General features: G+C 57.8%; 1 protein-coding gene across 1 annotated transcript in view; it reads left to right on the forward strand.

The window, feature by feature from the left end:
• Positions 1-1,079: 1,079 nt before the first annotated feature.
• The window catches only part of LOC144490256 (beta-arrestin-2-like), a gene marked incomplete at its 3' end in the record, with an annotated part of 32,698 nt that continues 9,656 nt past the window's right edge, over positions 1,080-24,121 (forward strand). Inside the window, exons 1-2 of the mRNA XM_078208041.1 lie at positions 1,080-1,225; positions 15,643-15,673. Coding sequence (XP_078064167.1) covers positions 1,080-1,225; positions 15,643-15,673 — 177 coding nt within the window. The remainder of the gene's footprint in view (positions 1,226-15,642; positions 15,674-24,121) is intronic.

Below are 24,121 nucleotides of genomic sequence, written 5' to 3' on the forward strand. Positions count from 1 at the left end.
TGACTATCCAGGTAAGTCTTAAACGATGCCAGCGTGTCTGCCTCCACCACCCTACTTGGCAGCGCATTCCAGGCCCCCACCACTCTGTGTGTAAAAAACGTCCCTCTGATATCTGAGTTATACCCGAGTTCAAAAATTTATCTATCCTTGCCTTAAAAACATTCAATGAGGTAGCCTCAACTGCTTCACTGGGCAGGGAATTCCACAGATTCACAACTCTGTTGGTGAAGAAGTTCCTCCCCAACTCAGTCCTAAATCTGCTCCCCCTTTGAGGCTATGCCCCCTTGTTCTAGTTTCACCCGCCAATGGAAACAACCTCCCTGCTTCTATCTTATCTATTCCCTTCATAATCTTACATGTTTCTCTAAGACCCCTCCTCCCCATTCTTCTGAGTTCCAGGTGAGTATATCAATCTTTTTTCCCAATGAAAAGTATTTTTTCCCAGTGAAAAGTATTGTTTCTTGCGCGCTATACAGACAAAGCATACCGTTCATAGAGTACATAGTGGAGAAGGAAAGGAGAGGGTGTTTAATGCAGTGTGACCGTCATAGCTAGGGTATAGAGAAAGATCAGCTTAATATATTGAAAAGTGTTATTAGTCCAAAGATGTGCGGGTTAGGTTGATTGGCCAGGTTAAAATTGCCCCTGAGATGCGTAGGTTAGAGGGATTAGCGGGTAAATATGTGGGGGTAGGGCCTGGGTGGGATTGTGGTCGGTGCAGACTCGATGGGCCGAATGGCCTCCTTCTGCACTGTAGGGTTTCTATGATTTCTATGATTTCTATTCATAGAGAAGGAAAGGAGAGAGTGCAGAATGTAGTGTTACAGTCATAGCTAGGGTGTAGAGAAAGATCAACTTAATATAAGGTAGGTCCATTCAAAAGTCTGACAGCAGCAGGGAAGAAGCTGTTCTTGAGTCGGTCGGTCCGTGACCTCAGACTTTTGTATCTTTTTCCCCGACGGAAGAAGGTGGAAGAGAGAATGTCCGGGGTGCGTGGGGTCCTGGATTATGCTGGCTGCTTTTCCCCGAGGCAGCGGGAAGTGTCGACAGAGTCAATGGATGGGAGGCTGGTTTGCCTGATGGGACTGGGCTTTGTTCACAACCCTTTGTTAGTATCTTGCAAGCGCAGTAGAAATCACAGTGAAGGAGACCATTCAACCCCTCGTGCTGGTGCTGACTCTTTGTGGCAGTCTTTGACTTATCCACCCTGCGCTATCCTATTCAGGTCTGTGTTTGGAACCGTGTACTTGATCTGACCTCTGCCTCCTGACCCCTTTGTTTGTGTTATTCGGCAAGGTTAGAATTGTGTGCGTTGGGTTCCAATCGATGTGTTGTGACTGCGTCAAACTCTATTAACGAAAAACCGTCCCCGGGCCGGACGTGGGGTTCACAGACGCACACCTTAAATTACTTTAGGTTTTTTTGTTAACTTTAGTACGATGTTGCGGAACCAATATTTCAGCGAGTGAGTGTGAGATGCTGCAGGAAGCTCTAAAATTAAAATTAGGCAGAGCAGAGGTTACCAAACTGTGTTCCGCAGAATCACGGTGTGTGCCTGTGTGTGTGCGTGTGAGAGCGTCTGTGAGCGCACGTCTGTGTGGTGCGTGTGTGTCCCGGTGTGTGTGCGTGAGTCTGTGTGGGATATGTGTGTGCGGGCGCGCATGCCTCTGGTGTGCATGCATGTGTGTGCGATTAGCACTGTTGCCTCACGGCGCAGGCATGCGTGGGTGAGTGTACACACATGCGCGCACACACATGCACGTGTACACGCACACGCGTGCGCACAACTCTGTGTGGTGTGCATGCAAATCATAGAATCCCTACAGTACAGAAGGAGGCCATTCAGCCCATCGCGTCTGTAACAACCACAACCCCACAAATTTACCCTGCTAATCCGCCCCTGAAACTAGGTCAACTTAACACGGCCAATCAACCTTGCCAGCGCGACGCTCGGACTGTGGGAGGAAACCGGAGCACCCGGAGGAAACCCACGCAGACACGGGGGGGGGGAGAACGTGCAGACTCCGCACAGACAGTGACCCAAGCCGGGAATCGAACCCGGGTCCCTGATGCTGTGAGGCAGCAGAGCTAACCACCGTGCTGCCCCATATGTGTGTGACACGGGTTCAATTCCGGCCTTGGGTGACCGTGTAGAGTTTGCACGTTCTCCCCGTGTCTGCGTGGGTTTCCTCCCCCCCCACCACAGCATTAGCCTGGGCCTCCTGGGTTTCTAATGCATTGACAATACCACCATTCACACCTTGAAGGTGCGGCAAGAGTTCAGTGGAAGAGAGATGATTTTGATTTGATTTATTATTGTCACATATATCGGGATACAGTGAAAAGTATTGTTTCTTGCGCGCTATACAAAGCATACCGTTCATAGAGTACATAGGGGAGAAGGGTTTGATTTGCTTTATTATTGTCACATATATCGGGATACAGTGAAAAGTATTGTTTCTTGCGCGCTATACAGACAAAGCATACCATTCATAGAGTACATAGGGGAGAAGGGTTTGATTTGATTTATTATTGTCACATGTATTGGGATACAGTGAAAAGTATTGGTTCTTGTGCGCTATACAGACAAAGCATACCGTTCATAGAGTACATAGGGGAGAAGGAAAGGAGAGAGTGCAGAATGTAACGTTACAGTCATAGCTAGGGTGTAGAGAAAGATCAACTTAATGTAAGGTACGTCCATTCAAAAGTCTGACATCAGCAGGGAAGAAGCTGTTCTTGAGTCGGTTGGGACGTGACCTCAGACTTTTGTATCTTTTGCGCGATGGAAAAAGGCGGAAGAGAGAATGTCGGGGGTGCGTGGGGGTCCTTAATTATGCTGCTGCTTTTCCCCGAGGCAGCGGGAAGTGTAGACAGAGTCAATGGATGGGAGGCTGGTTTGCGTGATGGATTGGGCTACATTCACGACCCTTCTGTAGTTCCTTGTGGTCTTGGGCAGAGCAGGAGCCCAGACCAAGCTGTGATACAACCAGAAAGAATGCTTTCTATGGTGTGTCTGTAAAAGTTGCTGAGAGTCGTAGCTGACATGCCAAATTTCCTTAGTCTCCTGAGAAAGTAGAGGCGTTGGTGGGGCTTTCTTAACTATAGTGTCGGTGTGGGGGGACCAGGACAGGTTGTTGGTAATCTGGACACCTAAAAACTTGAAGCTTTTGAAGTTGATCATTTGTGTTTTTTTTACAAAGCCCCGTTGGCTCTGACCAACCAGGGCAGGTTATTTCTGCACACCTCCTTTCACTTGAACTTGTAGAGGCACCACCTTCTTCTCTGGTTCGAAGAACGTCCAGTTTGGGTGGATTGGCCATCCTAAATTGCCCCCTAGCACCATGGGGACTAGCTAGGTAAATGCACGGGAGCAGGGCCTGGGTGGGATTGTGGTCGGTGTAGACTCGATGGGCCGAATGGCCTCCTCTCGCACTGTGAGGATTCTATGATCCTCAGAACATCCGTCCGGGAAGGTTCCCACGCCCATCAACATGACATCTCGGAGTCTACTTTTTCACGCAGTTGCTTTAACATTGGGGAGTGGAGTACTTTATAAATCGGTGGTTAGCACTGCTGCCTCACCGCGCCAGGGACCCCGGTTCAGTTCCAGCCTCCAGTGACTGTGTCTGTGTGGAGTCTGCACGTTCTACCCGTGTCTGCGTGGGTTTCCTCCGGGTGCTCCGGTTTCCTCCCACACTCCAAAGATGTGCAGGTTAGGTGGGTTGGCCGTGCTAAATTGCCCCTTAGTGTCCAAAGATGTGCAGGTTAGAGACACTCAGTTCAAGGGGTAATTGGGTGTGGGTAATAAATGCTGGCCCAGCCAGCGACGCCCACATCCCATGAAATAAATAATCATAGAACCCCTACAGTGCAGAAGAAGGCCATTCAGCCCATCGGGTCTGTACCGACTCTCCGACAAAGAATCTTACCCAGGGGCAATTAAGGGGCAATTTAGCATGGCCAATCCACCTAACCCGCACATCTTTGGACTCTAAGGGGCAATTTAGCATGGCCAATCCGCCTAACCCGTACATCTTTGGGCACTAAGGGACAATTTAGCATGGCCAATCCACCTAACCCGCACATCTTTGGACACTAAGGGGCAATTTAGCATGGCCAATCCACCTAACCCGCACACCTTTGGACACTAAGGGGCAATTTAGCATGGCCAATCCACCTAACCCGTACACCTTTGGGCACTAAGGGGCAATTTAGCATGGCCAATCCACCTGACCTACACATCTTTGGACAGTAAGGGGCAATTTAGCATGGCCAATCCACCTAACCTGCACATCTTTGGACACTAAGGGACAATTTAGCATGGCCAATCCATCTAACACGCACATCTTTGGACACTAAGGGGCAATTTAGCATGGCCAATCCACCTAACCTACACATCTTTGGACACTAAGGGGCAATTTAGCATGGCCAATCCACCTAACGTACTCATCTTTGGACACTAAGGGACAATTTAGCATGGCCAATCCACCTAACCTGCACATCTTTGGACACTAAGGGGCAATTTAGCATGGCCAATCCATCAGACCTACACATCTTTGGACTGTGGGAGGAAACCGTAGGAAAGGCACACAGACACGGGGGAGAATGTACAAACTCCGCACAGACAGTGACCCAAGGCCAGAATCGAACCCGGGTCCCTGGCGCTGTGAGGGAGCCGTGCTAACCGCCGTGCCACCGTGTCCACCCCTAATTCCTTTTCAAACTGCGCAGCAACTCTCCCCATGTCCGAGGGTCGTTGCGATCACCTTTGTGAAGGGGAGGAGGGGGGCTGATAGAATGGTGTCTGACCCAGAGTGTTTTATCCTCGTCTGTTTTCAGAGGGTTGGTGGAAACCTCTGCTGTCACTTGGCAGGGATCGTTCTGGTGATGTGCTGCATTCTAAACAATTCATTTCCTCAATAGGTGATTTGTTCCAGCGCTGGCACACGGTCCTGGATCAGATTGCTCTGTCTTCCCCAGAAGCACCCGTTGACGTGTAAGAGGGCAGGTGGAGGAGAGAGAGATAGAGAGAGAGAGAGAGAATGAATGCACACTTGGATCACCATTCAAAGTTTATTTATTCGTCACAAGTCGGCTTACATTAACACTGCAATGAAGTTACTGTGAAAATCCCCTAGTCTCCACACTCCAGCGCCTGTTCGGGTAACACTGAGGGAAAATTTAGCACGGCCAATGCACCCAAACCAGCACGTCTTTCAGACTGTGGGAGGAAACCGGAGCACCCGGAGGAAACCCACGCAGACACGGGGAGAACGTGCAGACTCCACACAGACAGTGACCCCAGCCGGGAATCGAACCCGGGTCCCTGGTGCTGTGAGGCAGCAGTGCTAACCCACTGTGCCACCCCTATTCATTCTCCTCCCCACTCCCAACATTGTACCGACTTATCTGCTTCAAATGAACTGGCATTTATATTGGTACTTTTTCATGACGTCAGAACATTCCAAAGTGCTTTTTTCAAACAGTAAATGTGGAATCCAGAATGTGGGACTCGCTCCCACGGGGGAGAATGTGGGACTCGCTCCCATAGAGAGTGGGGAGGATGTGGGACTCGCTCCCACAGGGAGTGGGGGAGAATGTGGGACTCGCTCCCACAGGGAGTGGGGAGAATGTGGGACTCGCTCCCACAGGGGGAGTGGGGAGAATGTGGGACTCGCTCCCATGGGGAGTGGGGGAGAATGTGGGACTCGCTCCCACGGGGAGCGGGGGGAGAATGTGGGACTTGCTCCCACGGGGAGTGGGGGAGAATGCGGGACTCGCTCCATGGGTGGGAATGGGGGGGAATGTGGGACTGGCTCCCACGGGGAGTGTGGAGAATGTGGGATTCACTCCCATGGGGAGTGGGAGAGAATGTGGGACTCGCTCCCACGGGGAGTGGGGAGAATGTGGGACTTGCTCCCATGGGTGGAGTGGGGGAGAATGTGGGACTCACTCCCACAGGGAGTGGGGAGAATGTGGGACTCGCTCCCACAGGGAGTGGGGAGAATGTGGGACTCGCTCCCATGGGGGGAGTGGGGAGAATGTGGGACTCACTCCCGGGGTGGGAATCGGGGGGAATGTGGGACTGGCTCCCACGGGAGGTGAACAGTGTCAGGACATTTAAGGGGAAGCCGGAGAAACACAAGGGAGAGAGGAATGGGAGGATTTGAGGGAGGAGTGAGCTGAAGAGGTGGGGGGAGGCGTTGAGGTGGGAAGAGGTTTGTATGGAACGCAGCCACTGGCATGCGTGGGGATTGGGCTGAATGGCCTGTTTTTGACTCTGCGCCATGTACAAGCGGAAGGCCACCTATGGTCACTGGAGGGGAGCAGTCAAACGGTTGTGCGTCCCCCTGACAGAAGCATGTAGTGACGATCCGCTGTGCTGAAGCACCTGCTATGGAATGATAAAGTACCAGATGCCTGTGGCTCACTTGGCAGATGCTGTGTGGACGAGAGCACAGCCTGTGAACTTGGCAGCAACTTGCAAACAGCTCATATATAATGCTAAGTGCTTTTAATAACTGTAATCAGCAGGTAGCAGCAATGAAGGCGCCAATAAATTTTGCTCATTTTGCAAAGACTTGGATTGATTTTTCTCTCTCTCTGCCTTGTGTCAACACAGTGACTGTGAACCTTGTTGGACAACATTGTCAACAAATAGTCTTCCTGGAACTTCTCCTTCCCTGATGGTAGCAGGTTCAGACCTGTAATAAATGCTGGCTACGGTTCAGTGGGTCTCTCTCTATCACTCTCTCTCACGCTATCATTCTCTCTCTCACGCTCCCTCGCTCCATCTCGCCCTCTTTCGCACTTTCTCTCTCTCCCAGGCTCTGTCTCGCCCGCGCTCCCTCCCTCGCCCGCCCGCGCTCCCTCCCTCGCCCGCGCTCCCTCCCTCGCCCGCGCTCCCTCCCTCGCCCGCGCTCCCTCCCTCGCCCGCGCTCCCTCCCTCGCCAGCCCGCGCTCCCTCCCTCGCCAGCCCGCGCTCCCTCCCTCGCCAGCCCGCGCTCCCTCCCTCGCCCCCGCGCGCTCCCTCCCTCGCCAGCCCGCGCTCCCTCCCTCGCCAGCCCACGCTCCCTCCCTCGCCAGCCCACGCTCCCAACCTCGCCAGCCCACGCTCCCTCCCTCGCCTGCCCGCGCTCCCTCCCTCGCCAACCTGCGCTCCCTCCCTCGCCAACCCGCGCTCCCTCCCTCGCCAGCCCACGCTCCCAACCTCGCCAGCCCACGCTCCCTCCCTCCCTCGCCAGCCCACGCTCCCTCCCTCCCTCGCCAGCCCACGCTCCCTCCCTCCCTCGCCAGCCCACGCTCCCTCCCTCGCCAGCCCACGCTCCCTCCCTCCCTCGCCAGCCCGCACTCCCTCCCTCCCTCGCCAGCCCACGCTCCCTCCCTCGCCCCCGCACGCTCCCTCCCTCGCCAGCCCACGCTCCCAACCTCGCCAGCCCACGCTCCCTCCCTCCCTCGCCAGCCCACGCTCCCTCCCTCCCTCGCCAGCCCACTCTCCCTCCCTCCCTCGCCAGCCCACGCTCCCTCCCTCGCCAGCCCACGCTCCCTCCCTCCCTCGCCAGCCCGCACTCCCTCCCTCCCTCGCCAGCCCGCGCTCCCTCCCTCCCTCGCCAGCCCGCGCTCCCTCCCTCGCCCGCCCGCGCTCCCTCCCTCGCCCGCGCTCCCTCCCTCGCCCGCGCTCCCTCCCTCGCCCGCGCTCCCTCCCTCGCCCGCGCTCCCTCCCTCGCCCGCGCTCCCTCCCTCGCCAGCCCGCGCTCCCTCCCTCGCCAGCCCGCGCTCCCTCCCTCGCCCCCGCGCGCTCCCTCCCTCGCCAGCCCGCGCTCCCTCCCTCGCCAGCCCGCGCTCCCTCCCTCGCCAGCCCACGCTCCCAACCTCGCCAGCCCACGCTCCCTCCCTCGCCTGCCCGCGCTCCCTCCCTCGCCAACCCGCGCTCCCTCCCTCGCCAACCCGCGCTCCCTCCCTCGCCAGCCCACGCTCCCAACCTCGCCAGCCCACGCTCCCTCCCTCCCTCGCCAGCCCACGCTCCCTCCCTCCCTCGCCAGCCCACGCTCCCTCCCTCCCTCGCCAGCCCACGCTCCCTCCCTCGCCAGCCCACGCTCCCTCCCTCCCTCGCCAGCCCGCACTCCCTCCCTCCCTCGCCAGCCCACGCTCCCTCCCTCGCCCCCGCACGCTCCCTCCCTCGCCAGCCCACGCTCCCTCCCTCCCTCGCCAGCCCACGCTCCCTCCCTCCCTCGCCAGCCCACGCTCCCTCCCTCCCTCGCCAGCCCACGCTCCCTCCCTCCCTCGCCAGCCCACGCTCCCTCCCTCGCCAGCCCACGCTCCCTCCCTCCCTCGCCAGCCCGCACTCCCTCCCTCCCTCGCCAGCCCGCGCTCCCTCCCTCCCTCGCCAGCCCACGCTCCCTCCCTCACCCGCCCGCGCTCCCTCCCTCGCCCGCCCGTGCTCCCTCCCTCACCAGCCCGCGCTCCCTCTCTCGCCCGCCCACGCTCCCTCCCTCCCTCGCCAGCCCACGCTCCCTCCCTCGCCCGCCCGCGCTCCCTCCCTCGCCCGCCCGCGCTCCCTCCCTCACCAGCCCGCGCTCCCTCTCTCGCCCGCCCACGCTCCCTCCCTCACCAGCCCGCGCTACCTCCCTCGCCCGCCCACGCTCCCTCCCTCGCCTGCCCACGCTCCCCCCCTCGCCCGCCCACGCTACCTCCCTCACCCGCCCGCGCTCCCTCCCTCGCCTGCCCGCGCTCCCTCCCTCGCCTGCCCGCGCTCCCTCCCTCGCCCGCCCACGCTCCCTCCCTCGCCTGCCCGCGCTCCCTCCCTCGCCCGCCCGCGCTCCCTCCCTCGCCAGCCCGCGCTCCCTCCCTCGCCCGCCCACGCTCCCTCCCTCGCCCGCCCACGCTCCCTCCCTCGCCCGCCCGCGCTCCCTCCCTCACCAGCCCGCGCTCCCTCCCTCGCCCGCCCACGCTCCCTCCCTCGCCCGCCCGCGCTCCCTCCCTCGCCAGCCCACGCTCCCTCCCTCGCCCGCCCGCGCTCCCTCCCTCACCAGCCCACGCTCCCTCCCTCGCCCGCCCGCGCTCCCTCCCTCACCAGCCCACGCTCCCTCCCTCGCCCGCCCACGCTCCCTCCCTCGCCCGCCCGCGCTCCCTCCCTCGCCCGTCCACGCTCCCTCCCTCGCCTGCCCGCGCTCCCTCCCTCGCCTGCCCGCGCTCCCTCCCTCGCCCGCCCGCGCTCCCTCCCTCGCCCGCCCACGCTCCCTCCCTCGCCTGCCCGCGCTCCCTCCCTCGCCCGCCCGCGCTCCCTCCCTCGCCAGCCCGCGCTCCCTCCCTCGCCCGCCCGCGCTCCCTCCCCCGCCCACGCTCCCTCCCTCGCCAGCCTACGCTCCCTCCCTCGCCCACGCTCCCTCCCTCGCCAGCCCACGCTCCCTCCCTCCCTCGCCAGCCCACGCTCCCTCCCTCCCTCGCCAGCCCACGCTCCCTCCCTCCCTCGCCAGCCCACGCTCCCTCCCTCGCCCCCGCACGCTCCCTCCCTCGCCAGCCCACGCTCCCAACCTCGCCAGCCCACGCTCCCTCCCTCGCCCCCGCGCGCTCCCTCCCTCGCCAGCCCGCGCTCCCTCCCTCGCCAGCCCGCGCTCCCTCCCTCGCCAGCCCACGCTCCCAACCTCGCCAGCCCACGCTCCCTCCCTCCCTCGCCAGCCCGCACTCCCTCCCTCCCTCGCCAGCCCGCACTCCCTCCCTCCCTCGCCAGCCCGCGCTCCCTCCCTCGCCCCCGCACGCTCCCTCCCTCACCAGCCCGCGCTCCCTCCCTCACCAGCCCGCGCTCCCTCCCTCGCCCACGCTCACTCCCCCGCCCGCGCTCCCTCCCTCCCTCGCCCGCGCTCCCTGCCCCGCCCGCGCTCCCTCCCCCGCCCGCGCTCCCTCCCTCCCTCGCCCGCGCTCCCTCCCTCGCCCGCGCTCCCTGACCTGCCCGCGCTCCCTCCCCCGCCCGCGCTCCCTCCCTCGCCCGCGCTCCCTGCCCCGCCCGCGCTCCCTCCCTCGCCCGCGCTCCCTCCCTCGCCCGCGCTCCCTCCCTCGCCCGCGCTCCCTCCCTCGCCCGCGCTCCCTCCCTCGCCCGCGCTCCCTGCCCCGCCCGCGCTCCCTCCCTCCCTCGCCCGCGCTCCCTGCCCCGCCCGCGCTCCCTCCCTCCCCCGCCCGCGCTCCCTCCCTCGCCCGCGCTCCCTCCCCCGCACGCGATCCCTCCCTCGCCCGCGCTCCCTCCCTCGCCCGCGCTCCCTCCCTCGCACGCGCTCCCTGCCCCGCCCGCGCTCCCTCCCTCCCTCGCCCACGCTCCCTCCCTCGCCCGCGCTCCCTCCCTCGCCCGCGCTCCCTCCCTCGCCCGCGCTCCCTGCCCCGCCCGCGCTCCCTCCCTCCCTCGCCCACGCTCCCTCCCTCGCCCGCCCGCGCTCCCTCCCTCACCAGCCCGCGCTCCCTCCCTCGCCCGCCCACGCTCCCTCCCTCGCCCGCCCGCGCTCCCTCCCTCACCAGCCCACGCTCCCTCCCTCGCCCGCCCGCGCTCCCTCCCTCACCAGCCCACGCTCCCTCCCTCGCCCGCCCACGCTCCCTCCCTCGCCTGCCCGCGCTCCCTCCCTCGCCTGCCCGCGCTCCCTCCCTCGCCCGCCCGCGCTCCCTCCCTCGCCCGCCCGCGCTCCCTCCCTCGCCAGCCCGCGCTCCCTCCCTCGCCCGCCCGCGCTCCCTCCCCCGCCGACGCTCCCTCCCTCGCCAGCCTACGCTCCCTCCCTCGCCCGCCCACGCTCCCTCCCTCGCCAGCCCACGCTCCCTCCCTCCCTCGCCAGCCCACGCTCCCTCCCTCCCTCGCCAGCCCACGCTCCCTCCCTCCCTCGCCAGCCCACGCTCCCTCCCTCGCCCCCGCACGCTCCCTCCCTCGCCAGCCCACGCTCCCAACCTCGCCAGCCCACGCTCCCTCCCTCCCTCGCCAGCCCACGCTCCCTCCCTCGCCCCCGCGCGCTCCCTCCCTCGCCAGCCCGCGCTCCCTCCCTCGCCAGCCCGCGCTCCCTCCCTCGCCAGCCCACGCTCCCAACCTCGCCAGCCCACGCTCCCTCCCTCCCTCGCCAGCCCGCACTCCCTCCCTCCCTCGCCAGCCCGCACTCCCTCCCTCCCTCGCCAGCCCGCGCTCCCTCCCTCGCCCCCGCACGCTCCCTCCCTCACCAGCCCGCGCTCCCTCCCTCACCAGCTCGCGCTCCCTCCCTCGCCCACGCTCACTCCCCCGCCCGCGCTCCCTCCCTCCCTCGCCCGCGCTCCCTGCCCCGCCCGCGCTCCCTCCCCCGCCCGCGCTCCCTCCCTCCCTCGCCCGCGCTCCCTCCCTCGCCCGCGCTCCCTGACCTGCCCGCGCTCCCTCCCCCGCCCGCGCTCCCTCCCTCGCCCGCGCTCCCTGCCCCGCCCGCGCTCCCTCCCTCGCCCGCGCTCCCTCCCTCGCCCGCGCTCCCTCCCTCGCCCGCGCTCCCTCCCTCCCTCGCCCGCGCTCCCTCCCTCGCCCGCGCTCCCTGCCCCGCCCGCGCTCCCTCCCTCCCTCGCCCGCGCTCCCTGCCCCGCCCGCGCTCCCTCCCTCGCCCGCGCTCCCTCCCCCGCACGCGATCCCTCCCTCGCCCGCGCTCCCTCCCTCGCCCGCGCTCCCTCCCTCGCACGCGCTCCCTCCCCCGCCCGCGCTCCCTCCCCCGCCCGCGCTCCCTCCCTCGCCCGCGCTCCCTCCCTCGCCCGCGCTCCCTGCCCCGCCCGCGCTCCCTCCCTCGCCCGCGCTCCCTCCCTCGCCCGCGCTCCCTCCCTCCCTCGCCCGCGCTCCCTCCCCCGCCCGCGCTCCCTCCCCCGCCCGCGCTCCCTCCCCCGCCCGCGCTCCCTCCCTCGCCCGCGCTCCCTGCCCCGCCCGCGCTCCCTCCCTCCCTCGCCCGCGCTCCCTCCCTCGCCCGCGCTCCCTCCCCCGCCCGCGCTCCCTCCCCCGCCCGCGCTCCCTCCCTCGCCCGCGCTCCCTCCCTCGCCCGCGCTCCCTCCCTCGCCCGCGCTCCCTCCCTCGCCCGCGCTCCCTCCCTCGCCCGCGCTCCCTCCCTCGCCCGCGCTCCCTCCCTCGCCCGCGCTCCCTCCCTCGCCCGCGCTCCCTCCCTCCCTCGCCCGCGCTCCCTCCCCCGCCCGCGCTCCCTCCCCCGCCCGCGCTCCCTCCCCCGCCCGCGCTCCCTCCCTCGCCCGCGCTCCCTCCCTCGCCCGCGCTCCCTCCCTCGCCCGCGCTCCCTCCCCCGCCCGCGCTCCCTCCCTCGCCCGCGCTCCCTCCCTCCCTCGCCCGCGCTCCCTCCCTCCCTCGCCCGCGCTCCCTCCCCCGCCCGCGCTCCCTCCCCTGCCCGCGCTCCCTCCCTCGCCCGCGCTCCCTGCCCCGCCCGCGCTCCCTCCCTCGCCCGCGCTCCCTGCCCCGCCCGCGCTCCCTCCCTCCCTCGCCCGCGCTCCCTCCCTCGCCCGCGCTCCCTCCCTCGCCCGCGCTCCCTCCCCCGCCCGCGCTCCCTCCCTCGCCCGCGCTCCCTCCCTCGCCCGCGCTCCCTCCCTCCCTCGCCCGCGCTCCCTCCCTCGCCCGCGCTCCCTCCCCCGCCCGCGCTCCCTCCCCCGCCCGCGCTCCCTCCCTCGCCCGCGCTCCCTCCCTCGCCCGCGCTCCCTCCCCCGCCTGCGCTCCCTCCCTCGCCCGCGCTCCCTCCCTCGCCCGCGCTCCCTCCCTCGCCCGCGCTCACGCCCGCGCTCCCTCCCTCGCCCGCGCTCCCTCCCACGCCCGCGCTCCCTCCCTCGCCCACGCTCCCTCATGCTCTCTCTCCTCAGTGTCAGAGAGTTGCATGTTCAAGGCTCAATCCAGAGAGGACTGAGGGCATTGAATTCTGCTGGAGGTGCCGTTTTCCCGATGAGACTTTGAACCAAAACTCTGTGTGACCTCTTGGGGTCGATGTAAAAGATGTCCTTGTGCATCAGTCGCTGAGAGTAAGGGCACAGGTCCAGCAGGTAGTAAAGAAGGCAAATGGTATGTTGGCCTTCATAGCAAGAGGATTGGAGTCCAGGAATAGCCATGTTCTGCTGCAATTGATGTGGAGATGTCAGTGTTGGACTGGGGTAAACACAGTAAGAAGTCTCACAACATCAGGTTAAAGTCCAACAGGTTTATTTGGTAGCACGAGCTTTTGGAGCGTCGCCCCTTCATCGGGTTCATTACGTTGCTGCAATCGTACAGGATGTTGGTGGGGCCACGCCAATTGTGTACAGTTTTGGTGTCCTTTTCTGAGGAAGGATGTCCTTGCTATAGAGGGAGCGCAGCGAAGGTTTACCAGGCTGATTCCTGGGATGGCAGGTCTGTCACATGAGGAGAGACTAAGTCGGTTAGGATTATATTCATTGGAGTTTAGAAGAATGAGAGGGGATCTCATAGAAACTTATAAAATTCTAACAGGGTTAGACAGGGTAGATTCAGAAAGAATGTTCCTGATGTTGGGGGGAGTCCAGAACTAGGGGGTCACAGTTTCAGGATAAGGGGTAAACCTTTAAGGACGGAGGTGAGGAGAAATTTCTTCACCCAGTGAGTGGTGGAATTCACCCCTACAGAAAGTAGTTGAGGCCAAAACGTTGTGTGATTTCAAGAAGGAATTAGATATCGCTCTTGGGGCTAAAGGGATCGAGGGATGTGGGGGAAAGGGGGGGAAAGGGGTCTGTGTGGAGTTTGCACATTCTCCCCGTGTCTGCGTGGGTTTCCTCCGGGTGCTCCGGTTTCCTCCCACAGTCCAAAGATGTGCGGGTTAGGTTGATTGGCCAGGTTAAAAATTGCCCCTTAGAGTCCTGAGATGCGTAGGTTAGAGGGATTAGTGGGTAAATATGTGGGGGTAGGGCCTGGGTGGGATTGTGGTCGGTGCAGACTCGATGGGCCGAATGGCCTCTTTCTGCACTGTAGGGTTTCTATGATTTCTATGATATTGAATTTGATGATCAGCCATGATCGTAACGAATGGCGGAGCAGGCTCGAAGGGCCGAATGGCCTCCTCCTGCTTCTAGTTTCTCTGTTTCTATCTCACAGTCAGTATCCTGAGAAAGAACGGGGGGGTGGGTGGGCGGGGGGGGGTTTCTCTCTTTCCCTTTTTCCCCCCATTCCCAGTGCCCTGTAACTGAATCAAATGAGCCGGCTGTCACCATCTCATGGCGCTCTGTGGGACGTTGACTGTACGTGCAAATTGGTCGGCTGCTGGTCCTACTGATGGCGTTGAGTACTGAAGCACACCGTTGTAAGAGAGAGGAGTAGAAGCAAGCATGAAAGAGAGAGAGAGAAACAAGGACAAACGTGGGGCCTAATTTCAATATCTCCGAACAACAGTCGTTAGGCACCAGATCAGAAACTCCGAGATACATTACATAGCTATCCTGGGCCCCAACTTTTGGACATGATAGAATCCCGACAGTGCAGAAGGAGGCCATTCGGCCCATCGAGTCTAAACCGACGGCAATCCCACCCAGGCCCTATCCCCACAGCACCGTGTATTTACCCTGCTAATCCCCCTGACACTCAAGGTCCATTTAGCACGGCCAATCAACCTAACCAGCACGTCTTTCGGACTGTGGGAGGAAACCGGAGCACCCGGAGGAAACCCACGCAGACACGGGGAGAACGTGCAAACCCCACACAGACAGTGACGCAGATCAGCATCATGATTAGTGCCACTCCCATTCTACCATTCCATGTTTAAGTGCTTCCAACTGGTGAAAGTTATGCTCATCCTTTTTTTTGTTTTCTCACTGTTGCTAAAAACTAAAGTTGATGAACGCTTGCTAAGAAGTGTTGTCAATAGAATCATAGAACACCCACAGTGCAGGAGGAGGCCATTCGGCCCATCGAGCCTGCACCCACAACAATCCCACCCTGGCCCTATCTCCATAACCCCCAATCACACCTTACGCTCACCCGAATGCGCGCAGTGAGACGGTGGGCGGCGCGGTGGCACAGTGGGTCAGCACCGCTACCTCACAGCTCCAGGGACCCAGGTTCGATTCCCGGCTCGGGTCACTGTCTGTGTGGAGTCTGCACGTTCTCCCCCCCGTGTCTGCGTGGGTTTCCTCCGGGTGCTCCGGTTTCCTCCCGCAGTCCCAAAGATGTGCGGGTTCGGTAGACTGGCCGTGCTAAATTGACCCTAGTGTCAAGGGATTAACAGGGTAAATATGGGGGCCTGGATTGGATTGTGATCGATGCAGACTCGATGGGCTGAATGGCCTCCTTCTGCACTGTCGGGATCCTATGACTGCTGGGTGCAGACAGAACTGCACCAATACTTGGAACCATCCGATTTAAACCTGCACAAGAAACATGACACAAATACATTTCTAAAAGGCACAGTATCGTCACACAGTGCAGCCCCGATAGTGCAGCGCTCCCTCGACACTCTCCTGGGAATATTGGCCTAAATTTTATTATTTTATATACTCATCTTTGGAGTCCTTCTGACAACCTTCTGACCCTGAGCCATCGAACCACGGTAGATATGTTGTGTCCTCTTGGGGGAGACGGCAATTTGAGATTTGTGACTCTATCCTTGCTCTGCAATGTTGTGATGATGGGGCAGCGTACACTAATCTGTGCTCCATTTTCTCTCTCTGTTTCAGGGTGTTTAAGAAGTCAAGTCCAAATTGCAAGGTAAGAAGATTTTAATTATATTTTAAGTTTAAGATTTAAGTTTATTTATCAGTGTCACAAGTAGGCTTACATTAACACCACAATGAAGTTACTGTGAAAATCCTCTTTTGGGATGCGGGCTACACTTAGCATTTATTGCCCATCCCTATTTGCCCCTCGAGAAGGTGGTGGTTGAACCGCCTTCTTGAACCCGCCGCAGTCCATGTGGTGTAGGTACACCCACCATGCTGTGAGGGAGGGGGTTCCAGGATTTTGACCCAACGACAGTGAGGGAACGGCCGATATATTTCCAAGTCGGGACGGTGAGTGGCTCGGAGGGGAACCTCCAGGTGGTGGGTGTTCCCCATGCGTCTCATGCCCCTTGTCCCTCTAGATGGGAGAGGTGGTGAGTTTGGAAGGTGCTGCCTAAGGAGCCTTGGTGAGTCGCTGCGGTGCATCTTGTAGACGGTACACACGGCTGCGTGGGTGGTGGAGGGAGTGAATGTTTGTGGATGGGGTGCTAATCAAACGGGGCTGCTTTGTCCTGGATGGTGTCGAGTGTTGTTGGAGCTGCACTCATCCTGGCAAGTGCAGAGTATTCCATCACACATATATAGCTCTTGGAGGCTAAAAGGACCGAGGGATATGTGGGGACGGGAAGGGGGAATCAGGATATTGAATTTGATGATCAGCCGTGAATGGCGGAGCAGGCTCGAAGGGCCGAATGGCCTCCTCCTGCTTCTAGTTTTGACGTTTCTGTGTTCATTGTCCCGGTCACGATTCCAACCACTGCTTGTTGCTGGGTTCCGTGTAACATTTTGTTTACCACTGAGAGTTTTGGCAGGAGTGTTACTTTGGACTTGCCTTTGACAACAAAAAAAACAACAGTAGCTGAACTTTTCATAATCTGCATTCCAGTCGAGAAAGTTTAAAAACTGGGCAGCAACCCCACTGTCACGTGGAGAGGCTCCCGGGGAGACTTTCTCCAATCCCCTGTTTACGTCAGTGTGTTGGACCAAATGTGAATCGGTTTGGCTAGTTTAATTAGTTTGACTAGGTAAATCAGTTTGATTAGTTTAATAAGTTTGGCAAGTTGAATTAGTTTGTCTAGGTTAAACAGTTTGACTAGTTTAATTAGTTTGACTAGATTAATCAGTTTGACTAGTTTAACCAGTTTAGTTAGTTTAATTAGTTTGACTAAGTTACTCAGTTTGACTAGATTAATCAGTTTGGCCAGTTTAATCAGTTTGGCCAGTTTAATCAGTTTGACCAGTTTAATCAGTTTGGCCAGTTTAATCAGTTTGACTAGTTTAATTAGTGACTAGGTTAATAAGTTTGACTAGTTTAATCAGTTTGGCTAGTTTAATTAGTTTGACTAGGTTACTCAGTTTGACTAGTTTAATCAGTTTGGCTGGTTTAATCAGTTTGACTCGTTTAATCAGTTTGACTAGTTTAATCAGTTTGGCTAGTTTAATTAGTTTGACTGGGTTACTCAGTTTGACTCGTTTAATCAGTTTGGCTGGTTTAATCAGTTTGACTCGTTTAATCAGTTTGACTAGGTTAATCAGTTTGACTAGTTTAATCAGTTTGACTAGGTTAATCAGTTTCAGTAGTCAGCTACTTGGATGCATTGAGTCACTGTACGGGCGTGTGATTATCAAATTGATAGTGTAGATTGGTTGGGGAGATAAGGTGGAAGACACAACTCATGAACAACTTCAGCCCTAAATTTTATGGTAATGAGCAGCACTGTTAGCACTGCTGCCTCACTGCTCCAAGAACCCGGGTTCAATTCCGGCCAAGGGTGACTGTCTGTGTGGAAGTCTGCACATTCTCCCCGTATCTGCGTGGGTTTCCTCCTACAGTCCAAAGATGTGCAGGTTAGGTGGATTGGCCATGCTAAATTGCCCCTTAGTGTCCAAAGATGTGTAGGTTAGGTGGATTGGCCATGCTAAATTGCCCCATAGTGTCCAAAGATGTGGAGGTTAGGTGGATTGGCCATGCTAAATTGCCCCTTAGTGTCCAAAGATGTGCAGGTTAGGTGGATTGGCCATGTTAAATTGCCCCTTACTGTCCAAAGCTGTGCAGGTTACAGGGGCGAAGGGGCATGTGGTATCTAGTGCCCTCTCTGCTGCCCCCCTGTGTTGGGGAGGTGTAAATAAAGTTGTTCAACACATGCCTAACCGTCCGCATGTAAATGCACATTCAAATGTTTAGGAATCGACCCTCCCATGTTTTTCTGTGATTACCCAGGGGAAGTGGGGGAGAGTTTCCTGGCGGTTCGGTAACCACAGGAAGAGTTTTAACAACACCAGGTTAAAGTCCAACAGGTTTATTTGGGAGCAAATGCCATTAGCTTTCGGAGCGCTGCTCCTTCGTCAGATGGAGTGGAAATCTGCTCTCATGATGTGGAGATGCCAGCGTTGGACTGGGGTGAACACAGTAAGAGTTTTAACAACACCGGGTTAAAGTCCAACAGGTTTATTTGGTAGCAAATACCCTGTCCTGGTATTTGCTACCAAATAAACCTGTTGGACTTTAACCTGGTGTTGTTAAAACTCTGACTGTATCTGCTCCCAAACAGGGCATACAGAGACACAAAATCAAGGTACAGTAACCGACTTAAAAACTGCCACTCTGTTGAGATCAACCAAACTGAGGGTCACCAAAGATTGAAATTGTCCGACTGAAGGTGAGACATTTACTCCCAGCGTCAAACATTTCCCAAGTGTCTTCCCTAATTCTCCAACATGGCCTCATCTGCACTGGGAGTGTTTGAGGGGGGACAGTGTAGAGGGAGCTTTACCCTGTATCTAACCCCGTACTGTGCCTGTCCTGGGAGTGTTTGATGAGGGGGGAGTGGAGAGGCAGCTTTACCCTGCATCTGACCCCGTGCTGTACCTGTCCTGGGACTGTTTGATGGGGGACAGTGTAGAGGGCGCTCTACCCTGCATCGAACCCCGTGCTGTACCTGTCCTGGGAGTGTTTGATGGGGGACAGTGTAGAGGGAGCTTTACTCTGTATCTAACCCCGTGCTGTACCTGTCGTGGGAGTGTTTGATGGGGGACAGTGTAGAGGGAGCTTTACTCTGTATCTAACCCCGTGCTGTACCTGTCCTGGGAGTGTTTGATGGGGACAGTGTAGAGGGAGCTTTACTCTGTATCTAACCCCGTGCTGTACCTGTCCTGGAGTGTTTGATGGGGACAGTGTCGAGGGAGCTTTACTCTGTATCTAACCCCGTGCTGTACCTGTCCTGGGAGTGTTTGATGGGGACAGTGTAGAGGGTGCTTTACTCTGTATCTAACCCCGTGCTGTACCTGTCCTGGGAGTGTTTGATGGGGACAGTGTAGAGGGAGCTTTACTCTGTATCTAACCCCGTGCTGTACCTGTCCTGGGAGTGTTTGATGGGGACAGTGTAGAGGGAGCTTTACTCTGTATCTAACCCCGTGCTGTATCTGTCCTGGGAGTGTTTGATGGGGACAGTGTAGAGGGTGCTTTACTCTGTATCTAACCCCGTGCTGTATCTGTCCTGGGAGTGTTTGATGGGGACAGTGTAGAGGGAGCTTTACTCTGTATCTAACCCCGTGCTGTACCTGTCCTGGGAGTGTTTGATGGGGACAGTGTAGAGGGAGCTTTACTCTGTATCTAACCCCGTGCTGTACCTGTCCTGGGAGTGTTTGATGGGGACAGTGTAGAGGGAGCTTTACTCTGTATCTAACCCTGTGCTGTACCTGTCCTGGGAGTGTTTGATGGGGACAGTGTAGAGGGAGCTTTACTCTGTATCTAACCCCGTGCTGTATCTGTCCTGGGAGTGTTTGATGGGGACAGTGTAGAGGGTGCTTTACTCTGTATCTAACCCCGTGCTGTATCTGTCCTGGGAGTGTTTGATGGGGACAGTGTAGAGGGAGCTTTACTCTGTATCTAACCCCGTGCTGTACCTGTCCTGGGAGTGTTTGATGGGGACAGTGTAGAGGGAGCTTTACTCTGTATCTAACCCCGTGCTGTACCTGTCCTGGAGTGTTTGATGGGGACAGTGGAGAGGGAGCTTTACTCTGTATCTAACCCCGTGCTGTATCTGTCCTGGGAGTGTTTGATGGGGACAGTGTAGAGGGAGCTTTACTCTGTATCTAACCCCGTGCTGTACCTGTCGTGGGAGTGTTTAATGGGGGACAGTGTAGAGGGAGCTTTACTCTGTATCTAACCCCGTGCTGTACCTGTCGTGGGAGTGTTTGATGGGGGACAGTGTAGAGGGAGCTTTACTCTGTATCTAACCCCGTGCTGTACCTGCCCTGGGAGTGTTTGATGGGGACAGTGTAGAGGGAGCTTTACTCTGTATCTAACCCCGTGCTGTACCTGTCGTGGGAGTGTTTGATGGGATACAGTGTAGAGGGAGCTTTACTCTGTATCTAACCCCGTGCTGTACCTGTCCTGGGAGTGTTTGATGGGGACAGTGTAGAGGGAGCTTTACTCTGTATCTAACCCCGTGCTGTACCTGTCCTGGAGTGTTTGATGGGGACAGTGTCGAGGGAGCTTTACTCTGTATCTAACCCCGTGCTGTACCTGTCCTGGGAGTGTTTGATGGGGACAGTGTAGAGGGTGCTTTACTCTGTATCTAACCCCGTGCTGTACCTGTCCTGGGAGTGTTTGATGGGGACAGTGTAGAGGGAGCTTTACTCTGTATCTAACCCCGTGCTGTACCTGTCCTGGGAGTGTTTGATGGGGACAGTGTAGAGGGAGCTTTACTCTGTATCTAACCCCGTGCTGTATCTGTCCTGGGAGTGTTTGATGGGGACAGTGTAGAGGGTGCTTTACTCTGTATCTAACCCCGTGCTGTACCTGTCCTGGGAGTGTTTGATGGGGACAGTGTAGAGGGAGCTTTACTCTGTATCTAACCCCGTGCTGTACCTGTCCTGGGAGTGTTTGATGGGGACAGTGTAGAGGGAGCTTTACTCTGTATCTAACCCCGTGCTGTACCTGTCCTGGGAGTGTTTGATGGGGACAGTGTAGAGGGAGCTTTACTCTGTATCTAACCCTGTGCTGTACCTGTCCTGGGAGTGTTTGATGGGGACAGTGTAGAGGGAGCTTTACTCTGTATCTAACCCCGTGCTGTATCTGTCCTGGGAGTGTTTGATGGGGACAGTGTAGAGGGTGCTTTACTCTGTATCTAACCCCGTGCTGTATCTGTCCTGGGAGTGTTTGATGGGGACAGTGTAGAGGGAGCTTTACTCTGTATCTAACCCCGTGCTGTACCTGTCCTGGGAGTGTTTGATGGGGACAGTGTAGAGGGAGCTTTACTCTGTATCTAACCCCGTGCTGTACCTGTCCTGGAGTGTTTGATGGGGACAGTGTAGAGGGTGCTTTACTCTGTATCTAACCCCGTGCTGTATCTGTCCTGGGAGTGTTTGATGGGGACAGTGTAGAGGGAGCTTTACTCTGTATCTAACCCCGTGCTGTACCTGTCGTGGGAGTGTTTAATGGGGGACAGTGTAGAGGGAGCTTTACTCTGTATCTAACCCCGTGCTGTACCTGTCGTGGGAGTGTTTGATGGGGGACAGTGTAGAGGGAGCTTTACTCTGTATCTAACCCCGTGCTGTACCTGTCGTGGGAGTGTTTGATGGGGGACAGTGTAGAGGGAGCTTTACTCTGTATCTAACCCCGTGCTGTACCTGTCGTGGGAGTGTTTGATGGGATACAGTGTAGAGGGAGCTTTACTCTGTATCTAACCCCGTGCTGTACCTGTCCTGGGAGTGTTTGATGGGGACAGTGTAGAGGGAGCTTTACTCTGTATCTAACCCCGTGCTGTACCTGTCCTGGAGTGTTTGATGGGGACAGTGTCGAGGGAGCTTTACTCTGTATCTAACCCCGTGCTGTACCTGTCCTGGGAGTGTTTGATGGGGACAGTGTAGAGGGTGCTTTACTCTGTATCTAACCCCGTGCTGTACCTGTCCTGGGAGTGTTTGATGGGGACAGTGTAGAGGGAGCTTTACTCTGTATCTAACCCCGTGCTGTACCTGTCCTGGGAGTGTTTGATGGGGACAGTGTAGAGGGAGCTTTACTCTGTATCTAACCCCGTGCTGTATCTGTCCTGGGAGTGTTTGATGGGGACAGTGTAGAGGGTGCTTTACTCTGTATCTAACCCCGTGCTGTATCTGTCCTGGGAGTGTTTGATGGGGACAGTGTAGAGGGAGCTTTACTCTGTATCTAACCCCGTGCTGTACCTGTCCTGGGAGTGTTTGATGGGGACAGTGTAGAGGGAGCTTTACTCTGTATCTAACCCCGTGCTGTACCTGTCCTGGGAGTGTTTGATGGGGACAGTGTAGAGGGAGCTTTACTCTGTATCTAACCCCGTGCTGTACCTGTCCTGGGAGTGTTTGATGGGGCCAGTGTAGAGGGTGCTTTACTCTGTATCTAACCCCGTGCTGTATCTGTCCTGGGAGTGTTTGATGGGGACAGTGTAGAGGGAGCTTTACTCTGTATCTAACCCCGTGCTGTACCTGTCGTGGGAGTGTTTGATGGGGGACAGTGTAGAGGGAGCTTTACTCTGTATCTAACCCCGTGCTGTACCTGTCGTGGGAGTGTTTGATGGGGGACAGTGTAGAGGGAGCTTTACTCTGTATCTAACCCCGTGCTGTACCTGCCCTGGGAGTGTTTGATGGGATACAGTGTAGAGGGAGCTTTACTCTGTATCTAACCCCGTGCTGTACCTGTCCTGGGAGTGTTTGATGGGGACAGTGTAGAGGGAGCTTTACTCTGTATCTAACCCCGTGCTGTACCTGTCCTGGGAGTGTTTGATGGGGACAGTGCAGAGGGTGCTTTACTCTGTATCTAACCCCGTGCTGTACCTGCCCTGGGAGTGTTTGATGGGGACAGTGTAGAGGGTGCTTTACTCTGTATCTAACCCCGTGCTGTACCTGTCCTGGGAGTGTTTGATGGGGACAGTGTAGAGGGAGCTTTACTCTGTATCTAACCCCGTGCTGTACCTGCCCTGGGAGTGTTTGATGGGGACAGTGTAGAGGAAGCTTTACTCTGTATCTAACCCCGTGCTGTACCTGCCCTGGGAGTGTTTGATGGGGACAGTGTAGAGGGTGCTTTACTCTGTATCTAACCCCGTGCTGTATCTGTCCTGGGAGTGTTTGATGGGGGACAGTGTAGAGGGTGCTGTGCTCTGTATCTAACCCCGTGCTGTTCCTGTCCTGGAAGTGTTTGATGGGGGACAGTGTAGAGGGTGCTGTGCTCTGTATCTAACCCCGTGCTGTACCTGTCCTGGGAGTGTTTGATGGGGACAGTGTAGAGGGAGCTTTACTCTGTATCTAACCCCGTGCTGTACCTGTCCTGGGAGTGTTTGATGGGGGACAGTGTAGAGGGTGCTTTACTCTGTATCTAACCCTGTCCTTAAAGGCGTCAAAGAACCTGTCTTTCCACTGAGCCAAGTGAATATTTCGGCGGTTTTGGAATTTAATCTTGATGTTCTACAGTAACCTTGTTGTTTTTTGGTTGCCAACAAACGGATATTAACGTGTCCATCATTGGAAAGCTATTTGAGTGGATGGTGTGCAGATGTTGGTTTGGAAACCGTCTTTGAGACATTTCCAGGAAAGCAGTGGTTGTTTGGATGTTAGTGAGGAGCAGAGATGGCTTTTGTAACGACTTACAACTTATTGTTTCCTCCCAGCGATCCAGTTAAAGACTCGCCTTCCACAGCTGGTTATTAATACTTCTTGTGACATTTGATCGCAAGCCAGCACCCCCCCCCCCCCACCCACGCAGCCCCCCCCCTGTCCCTTCCCACCCGACTTGGAGCCTTGCCAGCGAGCTTGGCTTCGTTCGTCATGTTAGCAGCGCGCTGGCCTCCCAGTCCGAGCTCTGTGGGTTTTCCAGACCTACCCCTGAGCCTGTAAGCCAGGCCGACACTCCCATTGTGCCAGTGTAGAGAGGGTGCAGCAGTGTTGGAGATGCAGTCCCGTGGGAGAGGCCTTGGCAGCTGGGTTCCAGATAAAAGCCACTCAGTTCGGGAATACACACTGGAGTAATGAAGAATGCGAATGTTCTTGAAATATGTACTGTGTTTTTGCTGGGGGGGTTTGGGGAGGGATTGAGGTAAGCTTGATGGGGTAGACACTTCTGATTTGATTTATTATTGTCACATGTATTGGAATGCAGTGAAAAGTATTGTTTCTTGAATGCAATACAGACAAAGCATACCATTCATAGAGTATATAGGGGAGAAGGAAAGGAGAGAGTGCAGAATGTAGTGTTACAGTCATAGCTGGGGTGTAGAGAAAGATCAACTTAATGCGAGATCGGTCCATTCAAAAGTCTGACAGCAGCAGGGAAAAAGCTGTTCTTGAGTCGATTGGGACATGACCTCAGACTTTTGTATCTTTTTCCCGACGGAAGAAGGTGGAAGAGAGAATGTCCGGGGTGCGTGGGGTCCTTGATTATGCTGGCTGCTTTTCCCGAGGCAGCGGG

Source organism: Mustelus asterias, unplaced genomic scaffold (assembly GCF_964213995.1).
Source record: "Mustelus asterias unplaced genomic scaffold, sMusAst1.hap1.1 HAP1_SCAFFOLD_3077, whole genome shotgun sequence".
Classification (NCBI taxonomy): Eukaryota; Metazoa; Chordata; class Chondrichthyes; order Carcharhiniformes; family Triakidae; genus Mustelus; species Mustelus asterias.